At 38.6% G+C, this 23,601-nt stretch overlaps 2 protein-coding genes across 6 annotated transcripts in view; one reads left to right on the top strand and one right to left on the bottom strand.

The window, feature by feature from the left end:
* Positions 1–3,706, bottom strand: part of GABPA (GA binding protein transcription factor subunit alpha) — a 39,018-nt gene extending 35,312 nt beyond the window's left edge. For 2 of the 5 annotated variants that reach the window (XM_073231840.1, XM_017654231.3), the window contains exon 1: positions 3,021–3,164. The gene's annotated coding sequence lies outside the window, so the exon portion shown is untranslated. Of the gene's footprint in view, positions 1–1,065; positions 2,692–3,020; positions 3,165–3,342; positions 3,475–3,515 lie in introns of those variants that run through there. The other 3 variants (XM_017654230.3, XM_017654229.3, XM_017654228.3) reach the window with 3 other exon arrangements.
* ATP5PF (ATP synthase peripheral stalk subunit F6) lies at positions 3,587–18,859 on the top strand. The gene is made up of 4 exons (XM_017654234.3): positions 3,587–3,724; positions 7,148–7,321; positions 18,099–18,223; positions 18,736–18,859. The coding sequence occupies exons 2-4, from the start codon at positions 7,161–7,163 to the stop codon at positions 18,771–18,773; spliced, it is 324 nt and encodes a 107-aa protein (XP_017509723.1). The 5' UTR covers positions 3,587–3,724; positions 7,148–7,160; the 3' UTR covers positions 18,774–18,859.
* The last annotated feature ends 4,742 nt before the right edge of the window (positions 18,860–23,601 follow it).

Genomic DNA, 23,601 nt, shown 5'->3' with positions numbered 1-23,601 from the left:
GCAAAACAGCTGATGACCCAGGAGGGCCCTACTTTGTAGGACAGCTTAAGCTCCACAAGGGCAGGAGTATTTGTTTACAGATATATAGAAAGTACTTTTGAACAGTGCCTCACCTTTAGTAGGCACTCCATTAATATGTTAAATAAGTGACCGCTCTAAGGACTATTGCACACCATATAAATTCACTATAGATACTGTAAAGGCTTAAATATTAAAGGTAAAACAATAAAACTAAGGAAAAAATTTAAACTTTTTTGTGGCCTAAAGATAGAAAAGGATGTTTTAAGTAAAATTCCAAAAACAAACCATAAAGAGAAAAAGTAATAGACCTGATTACATAAAAATTAAGATTTATGTTTGATAGACTACACAGTATTTCCAATATCTAGGAGTGACAAGGGACTAATCATTAGGCTAGACAACAAACTCCTGCAAGTTGATAACAAAAAGTCAGGACAACTTAGAAAAACAAAGCATAAGAAAAGGAAATTCACATAAAGGAAGACCAAAATGGCTAGGGATATGAAGAAATGCTCAGATTCAAATCATTCAAATTCAATTTAACAATTTAACAAAGCGATTTAAAACAAAGTACTACCACCACTTTTATATGATGCGTGTCTGTGTGTATGGCAAAAATCATAACGTTGAATACAAAAGAGAATTAGCAGGGACGAATCCTGTACTTCTGTTGATGAGGTAGACAGGTCTAGCCATTCTGGAGAAAAATCTAACAGCACTTGCTCAAACCAAGTATGCTTTATACCTATGACTCAGCAAGTTTGCCTTAGATAAGCATTCCAGAGACATTTTCACATTGAAAAAAGATGTTCTGGGCAGCTTTGCTGATGATAGCTGGAAGCTAAAGCCAATATGAATATCCATAGTAAGAACATTATCATGATACAAGAAAATGTGAAAGAAGCACACACTATAGAACTTTATTAGCAGTAAGGAATAAGGAAATAATGTACACACACACACACACACACGCACACACACAATCATAAAACCGGTTCTATTAAAAGTGAGAAACAGTAAGATTTACAGCAGAATAATACTTACATTATGCTTTATTTTCAGGGCTTACAAGAAGATTCTATTTCATTGCCATAACAACTTTTTAAAAAAAGACTAGAAAGCAAGTGAGTTTTCTGGAAACTGGAAAAAATAGAAGAGGATATGAGGAAGTAACCAGAACCTGAGAAATAGCCCTGAATGTTTATCAGCAAGGATACATTGCTGATAATTAATATAAGCACTAAAACAGGGAGTTGTTGAAAAGAAATTTATCCTGTGATCTTCCAAAGTATTGATTAATCCCTAGAAGGTGCCAAATAAAGGAAAAAATGAACCTCATATACTTTTGGGAAAAAAATCATGTTACTCATAGTCTCTGAATTGAGCTTTATCTCTCTGTACTCTATATTTAGCCTAGGAAGCAATGGATAAATTTGGGCAATTGTCCAAATACTTTAAATCACTGCTTGAGTGGATCTTAGCTCTTTTTCTGGAACCAATTCCCCAGAATTCTATGTCAAGTACCTCAAAAAATGGAGCAGGAACATTAGTTGAAGCCTCTCCACGTAAAGGCTGCCCCCTACCTGACACCCTGGTTTCCCCTAGATAATATCTAACCTGGGTTCAGAACACTTCACAAAATGGACACAAAATACTTAACTTTAATTAAAAATTCCCAGAAAAACTAGTAAAAAATTCCTAGAAAAGACAGTTTTTCCCAATAAAGGTAAATAAAATAAATAAATAAGTGTAGTCTGGGAGTCCCTGCGTGATAAACAGCATATTCTCCTATGTGAACAAATACTTTTAAATACCGAAGGAAATTAATTTGGTTTTAAAAATAGTTAAGAAAAGCACATACATCTGTATATGTATGTGTGTAGAGATAGAAAGCAAGAATGGAGAAAAGATTAACAATAGGTGACTCCTCCAGGTTAGTGTTCATTGTGTAATTCTTTCCCCAAGTCTCCTGTAGATTTGAAATTTTATAAATAAAAGTTGCAGGGAAATAAAGGTTAAAAAAAAGTTTTTAATACAGTATTCAACCTTCACATGCTCTCATGATTTGCCTCACTTTTACATCTAGCTCATTACTTTATTACTTCAAGACTACACTCCTCATGACATATGCATGTATATGCAATCCAGGTAAAATTTAGATCCACCTAGTGTCAGAAAGTCTAAAAACATGTAAGCCTAGAAAGCCTGGATCAAATACTGATCTTTGTTTTGCTCTAGTGAACCCTTCTTTTATCTTTGTTACTTCCACTCATCAGACCTGAAATTCCTATTATTTGTTAGTAGAATCTATTTACGAAGTGACTAGTAGGTCTAAGTTACTAATTGCAATGCAATACTAGGCACTGTCCTCCCTGCCGTTAACCTATCATGCGAGGATCCCTTAAAACAGTAGAAACACGCACGACGGCTTATCTTCTCATACACAAAAACCAAGAGTTGGGAAGCTACATTAACCCATTGTTTCCCCTTTTCTTCCTCGTTTTCAAAAGAAACCCAAAGGACACCATATACATTAAGGGCTCTGATGCAATCTGTAGGGCAATTCTAGAAAGACAACTGAATTTGAAACGAGAGCGGATCACTGAGTCGGCGAGGAGACCGGTTTTGCATCTTCCTTCGAAATCCCGGGGGCTTCAGGATCACATCAGGAACGCCGCGATGGTCGCTGCCGACGGCGGCAGGCAAGGAGGGAGCGGTGAAGGGAAGCAGCAGCGGCAGGTGACACGCACAGCCCCGGCCCCGGGGCGCGCGGCCTCACAGGGTCCCGCGCCGCGCGCCCCTCCCTCCGCTTCCCGCACTGCCTTGCCCGCCCCTCCCCACCCGGCTCCCTCAAGTCTCCACGAACGGAAATGGGAGTCGCAGCGCCGAGGACCAGCGGAAACAAAACACAGAGGCGGCCGCGGGGGGGCCGCTGTGGGGGAGAAGGCCCCGGAACGACGCCGGCCCGCGCTCCCCTCCTCCCCCGCGGCCGCACTCACCCGCTCCGGAATCGGCAGTCGCCCCTGCACGCGCTCCAGAGGCAACTGAGAGCAGCAGCGGCGCGGGCTGCACGTGCAGCGTCTCTCCCGGGAAGCCCCGCAGCTCCCGCGACTGGCAGGGTGAGGCCCTGGGCCCTTCCCGCGGAATCGGCGCTGAGGAACTCCAACCCCCCTCCCGCCTCCCAGGCACCCCGGGGTCCACTACTACAACTCCCAGCAGGTTGCGCGGAACGAAAGCCTGAGGCAACGGAGGCTCACGAGGCCAACGCCCCAATCCGCTTTGTATTACACTCTCATTTTCCTTGTATAATCAATCATATACCTCAACAACCCCAAGAAACTGGTCTCTGACTTTGGTCGCGGGAGAAACTGAACTAGGGAAAAGGCCAAGGTGCGCACGCGTACAAAAGACTTCCTGGAGGGAAAAAGAAAGCCGGTCAAATTAGGCGAAGGAAAGATGGCGGAATCTTTGCCAGGGGACCCGGAAGCACTTACCCTCCACTTCCTTCTCTTCGGCTTTTGCCACATCTAGAGCCGTCGCGTCGCAGACCGTCTACGAGAGACTTCCTGTTCGGTGAACGTCGACCGATTGAAACGGTGGCCCATAATGCATTGCGATGGCGGGTCGGCGGGTGAGGGCGGGGCCAGGGCCGGAAGTGGAACGGTGGCGGCGGCGGCTCTGGCAGCTGAAGACTGACTGCAAGGTGACCGGGAGGGTAGCTAAACTGGCTTGGCCTCTTAGGACTCCGATTCTGTTTTTTCTTTATAGTGCTCAGGCTGCCTGTTGCCTCTGCTCTTTCAGTAGAGAACAGCCTTATGTCCCACGCACCTTCACGACCTGTCCCCGAGGCCCTGCTAATCTCGGCGCTTTTAGGCCTTGAGGTTTGCTGTGGACTGTACGTAGCTCTAATAGTAACCCCTCGGAGGGCAAACCGGGGTGGCGCGGAAACTAGAGAGGCCGGGAGTTAAAAGACCCTTAGTCCGGCTGGGGCATCCCAAGGTCATGCCCGCGGGGTAATAGGTCTGTAGCCAGGCGAGTCCTACGAGGACACGCGGGAGATTATTCTTCACGATTTAAAGCAGAATGTGCACCGTAAGAGGTAAAGGGCGATAGTAATCATAAAAGATTGCAACCTACCTAAAAATGTTTATAGTGTTAAAACGTAGTTAATCACCGTTGTTTTTGACTCTCACTTTACCTGCACAATGGTACGCTTGAACAACCCCAAGGAACAGGACGCTGACTGGGGGAGAACGAGGGGAATACTTGAACTATGGGAGAGACCAAAGTGCTCATGCCATCACATCACAAGGTTTCCAGAAGGGAAAAAGGGCGGGTCCAGTTAGGCGCATTGTGGAATGACTTTACGAATATGTGCAGGAAAATGCAGGGAAAGGACTAACTAACCTTTGGCCAGTCAGTAATCACTGTAAACAGGAGAACCATGCTGCTGCTTCCTACAAAGCCTCTGCACCTGCTGTACCCTTTCCCCCAGTCTTCCTGTGTCAAATCCCTGTCATAGTTTTTCCTGGCACCCCCTCCCCCGCCCCCAGTACTTAAGTGGAGATCTTACAACAGTAGGTATTTAACAACAATTTGTGTAATAACGTGCCTTGTGTTTGACACTGGACAAACTCATATTTAGCCAGTGAAAAGAAAGGGAATAAAGGAGAGGGCATAAGTTTTGATGGGGAGACTATGTGTTCATTTTTGAGACAAGTTGAATTTGAGAGCCCTGTAGGACTTATGAAGGGATGAGAATTGTTGAAAGTATAGGTTTGAACTTAAGGAAAAAGACCAAAATTAGAGATGTGATTTGGGAATCATTAATTAATACTTAGGTGATAAAAATTTTTTAAAAATGAAAACATTTTTACCCATGTTGCAGTAGGAATAACTTGATTGTTGCCATCAGAACAAATCAGCTGTGCAAATATGGACAATTTAATAACTTAGACATAGTTTTATGATCTCTAAAGGAGAGATAAGAAAACATTCTTCTAATTCTTAACAGTATTGCTATAAAGATAAAAGGAGAAAATATATATGGAAGTACTTTGCAGAATAGGACTGAAAAAACAGTAGATGACTGTATTGCAGTGTTAAGTATGTCCTTAAGTTGCCAAAAGGAAAAATATACATCGAATTACACAGTTTTTAAGATATATTTGTGTCCAGGTTCCACTGTGTAACCTTGGAGCAGGCCTATACATACCTCTAATAACCAGTTTCTGCATATGTAAAATGGGAATGATAATAAGTAGCCCCTTAAGGTCATTTGTTATCATTTGTTATTTGCTTGGAATCTTTTCTCAAGTACTTTTCTCTGATGGGTTATAAGAGTGATAAATGATGAATTCTCTAATTTTGTCTGATAGGTTGTTTTCATCCTGGCAAGTGAAGGGCATTTAGTTGATTGTAAGATTTCTTTTAGTAGCTTTTGTGTGCTATACCAGGGCTTTTTAACCTTGCACTATTGACATTTGGGACCAGATAATTCTCTGTTGCAGGAAGGCTGTTACTATTATTGTTGTTTTAGGATGTTTGGCAGCATACCTGGCCTTTACCCACTATAGTCCAGGAACACTCACCCTAGTCAGGACAACCAGAAATGTCTTCATGCCAAGTATCTCCTTGGGAACACCTACCCCTATTGAGAAATTACCATACTAATCTACTGTGTTCTAGGTTAGTGCTTCTCAGGGGTAAAGGGCCATTTTCCCCCAACCTTGTGGGTACTTTTGAAGAATAAAATAAAAATTATTTTTATTGTAAAAATAGATGTAAAAATATTGGAAAAATTAGATGAAAGACAAAATAAAGACACAAAACACAAACTTAATTTTTTATTCAACAGATGTGAATTACTCTGCTATATTGCTATAAAAGTTTCTAAATGCTTATTTCCAATTCTTGTATTACTGAAGACCAGTAATACAACTTGTATACTACCACAGGTTCACAGACCACACTTTGAGCAGTAATATTATAACTTAATAGAAGTCAGTATCCATATGACAGTGATGATGATTATTAGGTAATTTTGGGAGGCCATGTTACCCTTGTCAGGTTTTCACTTTAAGATACAGAAATTTTACCGGGCTATATTGAGCTGTGAATTTTTTTACGACTGTTCCAGCATCGGGTTTGGTAAGCTCTTTCAGTTTAATAGATTCAGTCTTTCTAAAACAGAGAAATTTCTTCTCATTATGGCCTCTTTATTTATTCTTTCTGGAATTCCTATTTGCGTATATTCATTGTAATTTGGAAAGTTTTTTTGCATTTGATCTTTGAAGATCATGAATGAGGTCTCAACTGAGATCATCCTCTATCTGCTGCAATTATTTGGTTAGAAAAAAGTGTCATTTAGGTTCTGGAAATCTAAGGTCTTGAAAGCCTTTAATTCTTATTTTTAAAATTCAGACTTCCATCTCCTTCACAAATTCTATTGCAGTGGTTATTTGAACTGCTAGATTTTCCCTCTTTTGTTGGGGAGCTCCCGTGGGCTGGTTTTTGGGACAGGCTTAGATTTGGTTGTTACAGTATTCTTAAATGCCTGGAATATTGCAGTTGTAACAGGCAGAGCAGTTACTCCCGCTCTGGGCCTGTGAATAGAAACTCCAGGTTATCAGTCCTGACTGAGGTAGCTGCCTCTAGATTCCTTGCTCAGTGCCCTTTGGCCTTTTTACAGAATCAGGAAAACCTGGCACATTAATTTGGGGCTAGTGTTGTTCTTTTCCTGCTGGGATTGGGCAGTTTTCTAACATCTAGCTTGACTGTATTTTCTGGCCCGAGACATTAGTTCACTGAGAGAAGAAACACCTCATTCCAGATTTTGTGTTTGCTTTCTGCATCTAACCCTAGTGGAGATCCATTTAGGCCTTAGTTTTTCCTCTCTGCTCCTAGGTCCCAGGGCCCTTTGGTTAAGAAGCAAAAAAAAAAAAACCTCACAGTGGAGAAGGGAAGGGAGCTATGGTCAGCTTATATTCTTAGTAGTCACTGAGTTCTGGTAGGATTTAGGTCTGTAGCAACTAGTATAATTAGCTTCCTACTGTATGATATATTTAGATATGTTTTACAATTATGTTTATTTTAAAGCATATTAAATTCTGGTGCTTCTTTTCAGTCACAGAATCACCATGATTCTTCAGAGGCTCTTCAGGTTCTCCTCTCTCATCCAGTCTGCAGTCTCAGTCCATTTGAGGAGGAACATTGGTGCTACAGCAGTGGCTTTGAAGGAACTTGATCCTATACAGAAACTCTTCTTGGACAAGATTAGAGAATACAGAACTAAGCGACAGTAAGTGTGTAGATAATCAGCCATGGTATAAATATAAATATTTTAAGTATGTAAGTTTTGAGATGATAAAACAAAATTTACTTAGTGTGTGAAAGTAAGATGTTCACTGAGCTGATCCCTGACATAGAGGTTCCTTAGGTGCTACAAAAGAAGAAACAAGGATCTTGATTTTTTCTTAAGTCCCAAATTTTATCTTGCTTATGTGGGTTCTAAGGGCAAATTCCATTAGATATATTGTTATTTATGATTTATCCTTATTATAATGTCATTTATTGCAAACTAGATTCAATTCATAGAAATATGTAGGATCTTGGAACTAAGTTAGGAAGTATCTTTTGAGAAAACAAGCCATTCATTAGCCAAAGGTCATATGACTAATTGGGAGAAAAACATGTAATCAAAATATTCTAGCTCTTAATTTGGTGCCCTTTCTCTGACATTATGATCTGGGGGGAAGAGTATAAACACAGCATTTTTCATTAATGCTGTTTCCATAGTTACATATTTCTGGGACTACCAAAAGGTAAAAGACACTGAAATGGTATAAAACAAGACCTGGAAAAACATACAGAACTAGTTTTGGAGATGAAGGATGACCTTACCCATCATCAAGTTCAAGCTGCAAATCTCAGCAAAAGTGGTATACATTACTTCATAGTTCTGTTTTCCTTTTTTGTCTGTATGTGCACAGCACTGGGCTGTTAATTGGTGGGCCACAATGAAAAAAGCCACACTTCATTTCTACAATATTCTTAGAATCTGATAGGGATAGAAAACTCATAAGCAGATAAATATAATATTTATTATTGTACAAAAATTAATATAGGAAAAAAAAATGCTCCTTTCTAGCTGGAGGTATTTTTTGGAAGACAGTTTCAAAGAGTGAGTGTTTTATCTTGGCTTTGAAGGTTTGAGGTCATTCATCTCTCTTGAAAATGTCATAAACTGCTATGGATCATCGTCTCAGTTAAATTTTTTTTAAAAAAGGGAAGAATTTATTCACATAATTTTGCTTTTAGATGAAAAGGGTTCTCAAACCTGCAGAAGGCCATCAGTAAACACCCACAGCCAAGGGTCTACCCCAGGTTATGAACAGTTGGTGTGAAGGTTGGACAAATGAATGAGGGTAGGAGGAAGATAACTTTTAGGAGGAAATAATGGTGTGAGCTAAGGCATAAAAACTAGAAAGCACAATATATATGGTAAATTGTGTGATGTTGTTCCAGGGCTCTAAGTTATATGAGGGGTGTAGGGAGCAGTTAAGATAGAATGGGGTAGGAATGCTAGATTATGGAAGGCCTTGATTATAGACTGGGCAGTTGTGGTAGTTTATGATAGGCATTTATGAGAAATGAAAGGTTTTTGAGCAGGATGGTGGTGTAGAACAAGATTACTTTGTAATAGGAATTCTAATCACAGTGTATTGGGAAAATTGGAATGAGAAGAAAAGAAAGATAGGCATGTTAGGAAAATGTGATAATCCAAGCACTGGCTGGTGACAACCTTGTCTTTGTAGTAGTGGATTATAAAAGTGACAGACAAGGGGAGTCAGAAAAAGATGGCATGAGATGTGAAGAAGAAACCTTCTACCAAAATCACAAAACACAAAAATTCAGCAAATATAACTAATCCTGCAAAAGTGACCTGAAGACTGCAGAACAGACTGCCTACATCTGGGGAAAAGAGACGACCTCACAGAAAAGGATAAAGTAGCAAAGCTGCAATCCAGCAGGACCTGAGCCCTCCCCCCAACCCCAGCGCACAGGTGGCAGGAAGAGAAATGGAGCAGGTGGAGAGTAGAAGCCCAGGACCATTGTATACCTAGCCCTGGAGATCTGCTCTCAGATCACAAACCCACATTACATGGTGCTATGTAGATTAATGGGGTGGAAAACAAAGACAGGAGGAATACTTGGAGAGTCTGAGATTCCAGCCACTTGAAGAAAACAGATATCCACAACTGGCCCCCCGGGACAAAAGAAAGGCAGGTGGTGTGAAAAACTTCCAGCAGCGAGAGAGGTGCTAAAGGGGGAAAGATTACACAGAGCTTGCTGCTGAGTAGAAAGGGTAGGTGGACAAAATTGTTCCAGCACACTCACCCCAGCAGATTGAGAACTCCCAGGAGCTTAAGATGTTCTATCCACCTGACTGGTAATACAGCCCTGAGGCCCCATACTGTAGTGAACAGCCTGATGCTCCTTCCTCCTGGTAGGCACCAGTCCCATACACTTGCTGACCATGCCATTTCACTAAGCCATCTGGAGGGTGGCCCTGCCTAGGGCAGCTATGGGGGCATAACATAGAAGCTCCTCCCTAAGCACTTGGCCCACTGGAACTTGCAGTGAAGGCAGTCCTTATAGCCAGGAAGGAAGGAGAGAGGGCTTCTGGCAGGCACCAATTCTGCTCAACTGTGACCCCCACCATTGCTATAGGTGATTGGCAGCTCCAGAGAGTAGAGCTTCTGGGCTCTAGAGGGCACCTCCTACACAAATCTATTATCCCATAAGAAAAAATTTAAAAAAAACAACAAGAAATTTGGTCCAAACAAAAATTCAGGAAAGACATGCCAGAAAGAGGGCTTAGTGAAAGTGAAATTACCAATCTTCTTGATAATGATTTCAAAATAAAAGTCACAAACATGCTCATGGAGCTACAGAAAAATATTCAAAATCTCAGGGAAAACTTTAAGAAAGAGATAGAAATTTTGAAAAACACAGTAGCTAAAATGAAACATATAAGGGAGGGATTTAAAAGATCCGAGGTAAAAGAGATGATTAATGAAATATATATTAGAGAACAGGAAAAAAAAGCTGAGGCACACAGAGGAAAAAAAGGATCTCTAGGAATGAAGAATAATAAGAGCTGTGTGACCAATCCAAAAAGAACAAAGTTCACATTATAGGGGTACCAGAAGAAGAAGAGAGAAAAAGGGATAGAAAGTCTCTGAGGAAACGATTGTTGAAAACTTCCCCAGTTTGGGGAAAGAAATAGTCTCTCAGGTCATGGAAGTGCAGAGATTCCCCAATACAAGGAATCCTTGGAAGACAACACCAAGATATATAATAACTAAAATGGCAAAGATCAAGGACAAGGAGAGAGTCCTGAAAGCAGCTGGAGAGAGAAAAAAGATCCCATAAGGGAAAACTCATCAGGCTATCAGCAAACTTCTCAGCAGAAACCATACAGGCTAGAAGGGAGTGCATTAATGTATTTAGTACAGTGAAACAAGGGCCTCCAACCAAGAATACTCCACCTGGAAAGATTATCATTTAAATTCGAAGCAGGGATTAAACAGTTACGGGATAAGTAAAAGTTGAGGACATTCACTGCCCGCAAACTATCTCTACAGTGTATCTTAAAGGGACTGCTATAGATGGAAGTGCTCCTAAGGATAAATAGCTGTCATCAGAGAAGATAGAACCACAGTAAAGGAAGTAGACCAATTAATTACTAAGCAAATACAAAATTAAATCAACTACTCACAAAGTTAGTCAAGGGATACACAGAGTACAAAATATAATACCTAATATATACAGTGGAGGAGGAAGAGAAGGGGAGGAAAAAAACCTTTTATGTTTGAGATAGCATAAAAAGTTGGTTAGGCTAGACTGCTACATAGTACAGAAGCTGCTGTTGAACCTTTGTTAACCACAAATCTAAAGCCTGCAATGGCAGTAAGTACATTATTGATAATCCCTCTAAATGTAAATGGACTGAATGAACGAATCAAAAGACATAGAGTTACAGAGTGGATAAAAAAACAATACCCATCTGTAGGCTGCCTACAAGAGACTCACTTCAAACCCAAAGACATACACAGACTTAAAGTGAAGGGATGGAAAAAGATATTTCATGCAAATAATAGGGAGAAAAAAGCAGGTGTAGCAGTACTTACATCAGGCAAAATAGATTTTGAAACAAAGAAATAACAAGAGACAAAGAATGACATTACATAATGACAAAGGGGTCAGTCCAACAAGGGGATATAACCATTAAAAATATATATGCACCCAACATAGCACCATATATGTGAAACAAATATTAGCAGAATTAAAGGGGGAAATAGAATGCAATACATTCATTCTAGGAGATTTCAACACACCACTCCAAAAGCCAGGTCAACCAGACAGAAAATAAGTAAGGAGGCAGAGGGACTCAACAATGCATTAGAACAGATGGACCAACAGGTATATACAGAACACTCCACCTAAAAGCAGCAGGATACACATTCTCAAGTATACATGGAACATCTTGAATATAGACAACATAAAGAGGCCAGAGAAAGAGCCTCTTTAATTTTAAAAGATTGAAATTGTGCCAACCAGCTTCTCAGACCACAAAGGTATGAAAAAAGAAATAAATTATGCAAAGAAACAAAAAAGCCTACAAAGACATGGAGGTTTAACAATATAATCCTAATTAATCAGTGGATCAATGACCAAATTAAAACCGATCAAGCAGTATATGGAGACAAATGAAAACAACAACTAAACAGCCAAAAACCTCTGAGATACAGTGCAGGCAGTTCTAAGAGGAAAGTATCTAGCAGTACAGGCTTAACCTCAAGAAAGAGCAATCCCAAGTGAACAGTCTAAACTCACAATTAATGAAATTAGAAAAGGAAGAAAAATGAGGCCCAGAGTCACTAGAAGGAGGACATAGTAAAGATCAGAGCAGAAAAAATAAATGAGCAGAAAAAAAATAGAATCAATGAAAACAGGAGCTGGTTCTTTTGAGGAAATTAAAAAAATAGATAAACCCCTAGCCAGACTTATCAAGAAAAGAAAAGAGTCTACACACATAAACAGAATCAGAAATGAGAGGAAAAGTCACTACGGACACCACAGAAATACAAAAAATTGTTAGAGAATACTATGAAAAATTATATGCCAACAAACTGGGTAACCTAGAAGAAACAGACAACTTTCTAGAAAAATACAACCTTCCAAGACTGACCCAGGAAGAAACAGAAAATCTGCAGAGACTAATTACCAGCAATAAAATTGGATTGGTAATCAAAAAACTACCTAAGAACAAAATGCTTGGACCAGATGGCTTCACAGCTGAATTTTATCAAACACTTAAAGAAGACCTAATACCTATTCTCCTTAAAGTTTCCCAAAAAGCAGAAGAGGAGGGAATACTTCCAGATGCAGTTTATGAGGCTAGTATCACTCTAATACCAAAACCAGAGAAAGACAGTACAAAAAAAGAAAATTACAGACCAGTATCTCTGATGAACATACATGCAAAAATCCTTGACAAAATATTAGCAAACTGAATTCAGAAATACATAAATATCATCCATCATAATCAAGTGGGGTTTATTCCAGGGTTACAAGGGTAGTACAATATTGGAAAATTGACAAAAACCACATGATCATCTCCATAGATGCTGAAAAAGCATTCAACAAAATTCAACATCCATTCATGATAAAAACTCTCAACAAAATGGATATAGAGGGCAAGTACCTCAACATAATAAAGGCCATGTACTACAAACTCATATCCAACTTAGTAGCAAAGCTTTTCCTCTAAGATTGGGAACAAGACAAGGATGCCTACTCTCCCCACTTTTATTCAACATGGTACTGGAGGTCCTAAACATGGCAATCAGACAACACAAAGAAATGAAAGGCATCCAGATGGATAAGGGAGAAGTTAAACTGCCCTTGTTTGCAGATGACATGATATTGTACATAGAAAACAATAAGGAATCCACCAAAAAACTCCTAGAACTAATAACTGAATTCCACAGTAGTAGGATACAAAAATTAATACACAGAAATCTGTTGCGTTCCTATGTACTAATAATGAACTAGCAGAGAGAGAAAACTCACGAAAGCATTCCATTTACAATTGCATGAAAAAGAATAAAATACCTCGGAATAAACCTAACCAAGGAGCAGAAAAACCTATACCCTGAAAACTACAAGATACTCTAGAGAAATTAAAGAAGCCACCAATAAATGGAAATCTATTCCAAGTTCATGGATAAGAAGAATTAATGTCAAAATGGCCATCCTGCCTAAAGTAACATACAGATTCAATGCAATCCCTATTGAAATACCAAGAGCATTCTTCAACAAACTAGAAGAAATTGTTCTAAAATCCATAATGAACCAAAAAAGACTAAATAGCCAAGGCAATCCTGAGAAGGAAGAATAAAGTCAGGGGGATTACGTTCCCTAACTGCAAGCTCTACTACAAAACCACAGTAATTGAAACAATTTGGTTCTGTCACAAGAACAGACCCTAGATCAATGGAACAGAATAGAGAGCCCAGATATAAACCCACACATATATGGCCAATTAATACATGATAAAGGAGAAATGACAGCCTCTTCAACAACTGTTGCTGGCAAAACTGGGTAGCTGCATTTAAGAGAATGAAACTGGATTATTTTCTAACTCCATCCACAAAAGTAAACTCGAAGTGGATCAAAGTCCTGAATGTACATTATGATACCATAAAACAGAAGAAAACATAGGTAAAAATCTTTTGAATATAAACATGAGCAACTTGTTCCTGAACACATCTCTTCAGGCAAGGGAAACAATAAAAAATGAACAAATGGGACTACATCAAACTAAAAAGCTTCAGTACAGCAAAGGACATCATCAGAACAAAAAGGCATTCTGCAGTATGGGAGAATATATTCGGAAATGATATATTCAGTTAGGGGTCAACGTCCAATATATAAAGAACTCCCACATCTCAATGCCCAAAAAACAACCCAGTTAAAAATTGAGCAAAGGATCAGAACAGACACTTCTCCAGAGAAGAAATTCAGATGGCCAATAGGCAAATGAAAAGATGCTCCTTCTCACTAATCATCAGGGAAATTAAAATTAAAATCACAGTGAGATACTACCTCATACCAGTTGGGATGGACAACATCCAACAGACAAGAAACAACAAATGCTGGCTTGGATGCAGAGAAAGGGGAACCCTCCTACACTGTTGGGGGGAATGTAAACTAGTCAACCATGTGGAAAGCAATATGGAGTTCCTCAACAAACTGAAAATAGAAATACCATTTGACCTAGAGATTTACCCAAAGAAAATAGGATCCCTGGTTCAAAAAGATATGTACCCCTATGTTTATCACAGCACTATTTACAGTAGCCAGGATGTGGAAGCAACCTAAGTGTCCATCAGTAGATGAATGGATAAAGAAGAGGTGGCACATATACACACTGAAATATTATTCAGCCATGATAAGAAAAATAATCCTACCATTTGCAACAACGTGGATGGAGCTAGAGGGTATTATGCCCAGTGAAATAAGTCAGGCAAAGAAAGAGAAGTACCAAATATTTTCACTCATTTGTAGAGTATAACAACAAAGCAAAACTGAAGGAACAAAATAGCACCAGACTCACATACTTAAAGAAAGTACTAGTGGTTACAGAAGGGAAGGGGTTGGGGAGCATGGGTGGGGAGGGAGGAAGAAGGGGATGAAGGGGCACTATAATTAGCAATCACAATATAGGTCTGTGACAGGGAAGGTGGTATAGCATGGAGAAGACAAGTAACGACTCTGTAGCATCTTACTGTGCTGAGAGGCAGTTACTGCAGTGGGAGGCATGAGGACTTGATAATATGGGTGAATGTTGAAACTACAATATTGTTCATGTGAAACCTTCTTAAGATTGTATATCAATGATACTTTAAAAAAGTAGGATCACCCACCACCAAACAAAAAAAATACAGTGGGAAAAAAAAGACTTCACTTAGTTTGGGTCATAGGTCAAGGGGGTCTTGGAAAGTAATTTAGTTTGCTGCAGAAGGGTCTTTGTTCCTGGTAAGATCAGTTGGTACTGGCTGGCCTTCAGGGCCCTCCAGTTCTCAGGGCTATTGAGTATAATCTGAATGACCATTTTGAAATTATTGTAATAGTGGATTCTGAAGTGCGGCAAAGGGTTTCTGTCCCTAGGGCCGCACAGGCATGGGGCATGGTGGAGAACAGCCTTTCAGAGACAGAGGGGTCATTTGACAATATATAAAATTGCATTATTTCACTCTTACTTCACTTTGGGCTAAATCCAGTTAACATTGATAAGCTGAATGTTATTACCTGCCTTTGAAAAATTGTTGCACCTCCTAAGATGTTTCTCGAAACAGTATAAAAATGTTAGGGAAAAAAGTGACAGAATGTCACAGATAGACTGAGAACTGGTTTTAGTTACCTGGTGGAGAGGTAGAAGTAAGAGAAGAGTTAAAGAACACTGAAACCTTTGAAGCTAGTCAATAAAAAGATTTTGTCATTACCAAAACTAACGGTGGAAACTGCAAGGATTAAAATAAAGATATTTTTCTAGGAATGCTTGCAACAGTCTCTAGATGTTGGCCCTATTTTATTATGATAAAACCAAGGCTGAAAGGTTAGAATTTGCCCAAACTTACACTATTTAGTAAGCAGGTGTCCAGGGCTGGTTGGGGAATTTGAGAGTCTTCTGTTCTGAGGTGTTGTGGCATCTTTGTATTGATTCTGTTGTCTTTAAAAGCTTGCCCAATAAGAAGTCAGTCCTTAGGTTTACCCTGAATCTAAGGAGTCTGTGGCTCATTCATTTGTGCAAACAGGGTGGAGAAGTATTCTGAGCATGGACTCTGCCACTTAACTAGTTTTATGACCTTGGGCAAGTTATTTAACTTCTGTACCTAGGTTTACTTGTATGTAAAATGGGGATGATAATATCAATACCTATTTCATTGGATGGTATAAAAATTAAATGATTTAATAAATTAGCATGCCTGCTATTTTTTAAGTTAAAAAACCAAGTATCCCTTGAGTATCTATCTACTTTGGCCCTGTCACCATGCTAGTGCCTAGAGATGTAATAATAAACAAGATGGGCTGGGAGACTTACATTCAGTTGAGGAGGTAGATAATTCTAGCCCCTTTTAATCATAAGAATACATAGTAAAGTTGTAACAGCTGTAATGTATCAGTAACCAGTGTGTTACTAAGCTGGTTGGATCTTTTCAGAATAGTTTCTAAAGCTTGTGAATCCCAGAGCTGGAAGACAATCATTAATTAGTATCTGGTTGAAGGCTCTTTGTGGAACTGCACTATATATTTCAGTAACCATTATCCACACGTGACTATTCAAATTCTAGTTACAGTTAAGTATAAATAAAAATTGAATTCCTTAGTCGCCTTAAACACATTTTTATTTCTCAATAGCCAGATCTGGTTAGTGGCTACCACATGAGACAGCACAGGTGTAGACCATTTTTTTTATCATCACAGCAAGTTCTACTGCACATGCTGATCTAGGAGAAAATTGGGTCCATGACAGGAAACATCATTAACAAGTTCATAATTTAGAGGCGTATTTTTTTTTTTTTGGAAATTCTCTAACATATGTAAGGCCCTATGCTTTTATCAGAGACGTGTGAAAGTATTACTACCCTTAATAGAATTTGCACTTGTAAATTTTTGTGTCTATTATACTGTTCATTGATAGGTGGGCAGTAATGTTATGCCATATATGGAGGAATTTGTGCAAAGATTTAATTAACTCTAATTGGCTCTGCTGCTGGTCCATGATGCTATATTTATCTTCCCAAAGCACAACTCTAATTGTCATTTTATTGCTTAGCAAATAAAATACAAATTCCCAGGCTTAACATTCCAGCCTCCCATGACCTGTGGTCCTGCTGGCTTTTCCACATAGACATACAGCCAATGCTTTACCATCTTTGTATTTTTGCTTTTTCAGTCTTACAATGTTTCAAATTATGACTCAAATGCATCATGTGTCATAAGTACCCCTTTTTAAAATAAAATTTTTCTTGATTACCTCAGTGAAAGTGCTCTCTCCTCTGCTTGAGTAGCTTTTTGTTAAACCATGTTTTGAAGCTCACCACGTAACTCCTTTACAGCATACATGTTTATAAGCATGCTGTTTTTTCTTCTAAGGGGCAAAACCTCTGAAGTAGAAGATTTAATTTGCTTCTTTGTTAAGCCCTTATTCTAGAGACTTAAAGTTACTAAAATCTTTTAAAAGCCATTTAGTCATGGCTTATTTAAATCAGATCATTTTAATAGGTAACACCAAGTGCTCACTCTGTGCCAGACACTGCTAAATGGTACCTGTGTGTTATCTCTATAATTCTCTTAACACCACCATTAGATAAGACCTTCACTTTTAGATGTGGGAACTAAAGTTTAAAGTGCTTCATTCCTTGCTCTAATTTACTGTGTTAACTAAATTGTAGAGCTGACATTCTAATGGAAGCAGTCATTGACTCCAGAGCCCACAGACTTAGCCATTACACCATATTGCAACTTGGACCCTTAGAGATTCTGACTTAATAAGTATCCTTGATACTAACAAACTTTTAGTGTTAGAGATTTGTTTGAAGTTACCTCATTTATGTGAAGTTGCCTCATTACATACAACTTAAGTTATATGGTGTTTTGCCCCAGTTATAGAAGGTCCAGCAGGTAGGCACCAGATAAATGGCATGGCAGGCACATCAAAATTTCAGTAACTGTAGATGGCACTCAAGGAAAGGAAATAAGCTGTGCCTTTTCTGTCTAACAATCTGACTTAAGTCAATAAATACAGGTCTTAATAAACCTTTGAAGATTTTCTTTTAAAATATTGAAATAGTTTGAAATTCAAGTGGAAGTACTTGTTTTCTTTCAGAAAAGCTTTACATGAATACTTGATAGAGATCTATTGAAGCTTGATGGTGAAAAGTAATTTTGTTTTTGTAAAGTAGTTCGTAAAATGAGATTTGACTTACTCATTTACACAACAGGTCATCTGCAGGACCTGTTGATACTGGCCCAGAGTATCAACAAGATCTGGAGAGGGAGCTTTTTAAGCTTAAACAAATGTATGGTAAAGGAGACATGACTACATTCCCTAACTTCAAATTTGAAGGTAAGCGTCCTTAAAGACAGATTCATTCTTATGGGAAATTATTTTTAGTGGAGAATATTTATACTTACTTGAATTGTTTGGAAGATTAAATTACAATTACATGTGACTTCACTCGGATAGTGACATGTGCATGGGGAGCTCTGAGATAAGTGTCTGCAATTTTATAGTTCAGAAAGCATCGCGATTACGTGGTGGGAATCTGAAATCAAACTCCCTGATCTGGAATTCTGACAATATCACTTAGGAGCTGTGTGATCTTGAATAGTTAACCTGGTGCCTATTTCTCATCTGACACTAGGGAAAATTTTAAAACCTCATATGGTTGTTGTAGTTAAATGATATGAAATACATAGTTAATAGACTGGCTCATAGCAAGTGCGGAATAAATCTTTAGCAATTATATTTCCATGTAGGTGTTTTAAAACAGTACATATTCACTAAAAAATAAAACTAGAAGATAGATGAATTAAATATTGAAGGCTTCTAAGCTTCAACTTTTTTCCTCTTCTTAGATCCGAAATTTGAAGTCATCGAAAAACCCCAGTCCTGAAGAAATACATAAAATCTACCTGCTAATTTGTTCTAGATTAGTTGTACAATTGATCAGAAGGTATCAATAAACAACATTTCACAGCTGCCAAATGTCTTTTTAGTTTTGATTCCAAATAAATTATTTGGTGATGTTGATTGTATACTTGATTGTATTGAATCTGTGTTTCAGTGTTGTTTTTAAATCCTCCCATTTGGTTATGACAAAGCAGATGGAGACCTTGGATAAGTTGGGGACAACTTTCCCATAACCTGCCAGATTCTCAGTGTCCAGGCTTTCCTTTTAGTAGTGGAGACTTACTGCCTGTGGGGAGCCACCCTGACCTAAGGAATGTTTGCTGTGGAGGGATGTTATACCTGCTCCCAGGATATTAAGAAATAGTTTACAAATCCCTTTTCATAGCTTTTTCAGGAAACTCAAGTATTTTGAATATGTACAGAACATCCATTGTGTTTTAACTTCCATCTCTCCTCAAATTTTAGATGCTTTTATCGCAGTAACCCAAGTCCCACCTCTTCCCTTGCAGTTTATGATCACAGTCTATTACAGTACTGTCCAGGGAAAGCTAGGGGCCAGGGAAGAAGAGGGTTCTACAAAGGAACTTAATTAAGTTGTATGGCATTTTGCCCCAGTGATGAAAGATCCAATAGATAGGTACCAGATAAGTGGCATGGCAGGTACATCAAAATTTCAGTAACTATATGGTTCTCGGGAATTTTATTTTTTTAAGGAAACCATGTGCCTTGTATGTCTGACAGTCTCTCTGACTTAAGTCAGTTAATAAGGATCTTAATAAACCTTTAAAGATTTTAAGAACATGAAGTAAAAAACTGAATTTAGCTCACTTCAAAAGAGGGATAGATTTTTACTGTGGCACACTGCTAGTTTAAGTCAAACCTGTGGAATACCTTTTTCAGAAGATCCACAAATACATGATGTAAGTGTGATTAAACTAGTAATATGTTTAGAGATGGAATTGGGGAGAGTATAAGTAGTAGGATGAAGCAGTCCAGTTTTCTTCGAACAAAGCTAAGGAGTGACAATTCAGCTGAATTACTTTTATTTAAATATTCATAGACATTGAAACAATTCAGTGTTTAATTATGGTACTATTTAAAGGTGATATAGGAAGTCTAATTGCTCAGATCCTTTCTCTAGCCTCCCTAAAATGGCCCTAGTTCACCTTCCTGCAGCAGGCCAGCTGCCAGAGTATGTAGGGCCAGCACGCCAGTACGTGCTTCATCGCCCTTTTTTCCTCTCTCCCCCAACTCAAGAGTTGAGTTGAATTTTACCTTTTATTTTCTCTCACACATTTTTTTTTATGTCTTCCAAGTGTTTGGAATTTGCTTGATCATAAGGATTCTGTTTGTGACTGAAGTTTACTGCTTGAAGTACCCTCCTCCCATGCCCTACATCACAGGGCTATGCATTTATTGCTAAGTTCTGGCCAGGAAAACGCTTTCTTTTTTTCTAGCTGAATGCTCTAGTGGGACTGGGTCATGGATGTCAACCACGGCCTCATCTTCAGAGCTCCTTCCACTTTCTGGTGAGCTACAAACTCCAGCCTTTAACTTTCACTTCAGCCTATTATTATACTCCTCACCCTGTGCTTACCATTTGGGACCACCTTACATGTTTATTACAAATGACCTCAACATCATAGGCTTTTAGCTATTTGAAATAGCTTTTTTCTTCCATGTCTGGTATTATGTGCTGAATTGTGTTCCCCTAAAATTTGTATGTTCAAGACCTAACCCCTAGATCTTCACAATATAATTGTATTTGGAGATAGGACCTTTAAAGGGGATTAAGTTTAAGTGAGGCCATTAGGGTGGGCCCAAATCCAATCTGACTTGTCTTTATAAGAAGAGGAAATTTTAGTTAAGGAAAGGTACAGAGAACTAGTAAGGGACATGTGTCTGTTATTTATCTTGTGCTACCTATAATAACCAAAGAGGGCTTCTGTTCTAGGCAATCTACTTAAATCCAATTAGTGTAGGGTTTGTTGTTTGTTTTTGGTTATTACTCATTCTCTGATTGTTGCTGCCTTATGTATAGCAGGCCTATAAATGTGGTTCTCTCTGGTTAGGTGCTGCGTGTATGAATTTTATGGGTTTTTGTGGCCTTGGAGGTCTCCCCATTTCACAGATTACCTGAAGTGGGAGGTTCACTCCAACTTCATCTTTTAAAAACCTCTTTAACTCCCTCCCCAATGGGATAGTCTGAGGGCTTGTTTCAGTTGCTTGTTCCTAGTGAGATCTTGGCAAGATGACTCATGACCAGCTCCCGTCAGCGATGCCTACTAGCCACAGGAACACATCCTTGCTCTAAAAAATCATGGAAAAGGAGGTGCTTCACCATATCCCCTCCTCTCTTCCATGATACCTTTTTCTGACTCACCCTGCTTAATAGCTATTTTCCATGGCAAATGCCTTCAGTATTTGCAGGTGATTCACTTTAAAATTCGTTTACATGCCTTGGGAGTGATTTAGGTGATAGAACTCCTTGAAACTTTGACAAACGCATCCTCTTACATAATTTGGACAATTCATTCTCTCCCATTACTCCTCACCCCCAACCCATTTGTAGACACTTTAGTTTATATGGACTCTGTGGTGGGGTAAAAGGGTGAAGACTGGGGTAATGATTTCAGAGTAGCATCATTGTTTCTTCATGAATATCAAAGAGAAGAACACACATTTGTTCTTCTTTCGAAAATGGGATACTTCAGCTTTCAAGCAACAGAAAATCCAGTCTTACATGAATATATCTTTATGTATGAAATTTTCTCATACTCCTTACTGTGTATTATCTTAAAATTTAGAAAAATAAGTTTCTTGACAGTAGCAATTTCAGTGTAATTCATGGTATTTCAAATATCTGGAAGGAAAGTTTGAGAATGAAAAATTAAGTGGCAGGGGCAACTTTAGGAATCCAATTACAGATCTTAGAAGAGTGCTATTTTTATACCATCTTTAAGAAGTGCTTATGAGTAACACATTCAATATTGAAAACATGTTGAAATGAAGCTTTAAAACTGCCCTCGATCCTAGAGAAATTAAACAGGTCCCTTGTTGATAGAATTATTCACTTGTTTTGAAGAGCATTTTCTTAGAAAGTATAAAGACATTTTATACTCTGGTATGTCTTAATTAGTACAGTTTTCTACAAATGATGAAATAAAAATTTGGCACATACTAAAAAGTAGCAAACATATTACTGTGTAAATTTAAATGTCTTATTGGCTTTGCCTGTGATTCATGAATTGGTCAGCATCACCTCTTGCAAATAGAAAAGAGCTCCAAGAGCTGTACAAAAATTAAGGACTTTTATAGGCAGAAGTGGGTGGGACAAGTTACCAGCAAAGAGTGGATCGATCATTCATGGCTAGGTCACCTTCCTTTAGGGGACCACAGGGACTATCAAGAAGATTACATCACTAGTGCTGACCAGGCAATTCTAAATTGACTGCTTTCAGATGACACTCCTGGGAGAGGTTGAAATTATAATTAATTAGGTATTAAACCTCAGTTTGGTGACTTGGGGTTAGCACAGATGACTCCATTTTGCTCTGTTGTCTCTTTTTTAATAGTATCAACAAAAGTTTATATTTACCTTGTATTTCCTGACCAGTTATATTATAAATTATGTCCAAACCCTTACATAACAAAGAAAGGAAAACAATTTTAAAACTTGAAAGCTGGAAAAATATCTTAAAATCTTAAGAATTATGTGGAAATTGACAGCTAATGACTAAAAGGGGTAGGATAAGAGAAAAATAATTTCCAGCTTTAATTCATGGAGCAATAATATGTGTAACCTTGTATAACATGAACTGGATTATAATTGCAGAATACAGTGCTTTATTAATACTTTTATTAATAGAGAAATTTTATCAATATTCTTTAAATTGCCTTTTCACAAGTGATCTTTTGATTTTAAAAATTCAGCATTTATAAAATACTGTTAAATATTTTGGGATTTATAAAGATATACAAAACATTTTCTCAAAGGGCTTTCAGACCAGTAAACACCAAACGTACATAGATAACTACATTATAAAATAAAAGCCAACATTTTCTCAAAGGGCTTTCAGACCAGTAAACACCAAACGTACATAGATAACTACATTATAAAATAAAAGCCAGCAAGTCCCATAAGAAAATCAAGTGGATCAAAAGTTCAGAGAAGAAAGTACTTCTTCCAGCAGGGGGAATGAAGGAAGGCTTCCTAGAGAAGGTAGAATCTGAACCATTCTTAAAAGAGTGTAGGATTCATATGTCTTGTGATTCTGAGAATCAGCATTCCAGAGTGGAGGGAGCACTATACATCAGTGTACAGGGGAAGGGAAAAAGGTTGAGATAAAATGAACTTCGTTTGATGGGTATATAAGGAAACCAAAGAGTAAAAGTGGAACATTTGACTGGAGGGGAGGTTGTGACAATGACAAGACTGTGGGTTTGTGAGTGTGAGTTTGAATTCCAGGCTAAGGAATTTAGCCCCTGGTAATTGACTAGGTAAAGAAAAGAATGAAAGGTTTTTAACAAGGGAGAAGGGAGTTGACATTATTCAAGAATGATCTGGCAGGAACTCTTTCACTTGATGGGGTGGAGGAAGGGAGACACCAGAGGGCAAAGGTGCCTTTAGAACAGGAGATACTGAAATTAGGCCTTAAGAGAGGGTGCTTGAGGGAGGAAGGTCCCAAAAGACAAAAGGTGAGATGATAACAAAAGCTTCAGATAAAAGGGTTAAAGTGATAACAGTCATCAAAGGTGCCAATGAATGATGGAGGCAATGAATAAATGGAGGTTAAAGATGCAGAGATTTG

Source organism: Manis javanica, chromosome 3 (genome assembly GCF_040802235.1).
Source record: "Manis javanica isolate MJ-LG chromosome 3, MJ_LKY, whole genome shotgun sequence".
NCBI lineage: Eukaryota > Metazoa > Chordata > Mammalia > Pholidota > Manidae > Manis > Manis javanica.
Note: the sequence above shows the minus strand (reverse complement) of the source record. Positions and strands in the feature narration are given on the sequence as shown.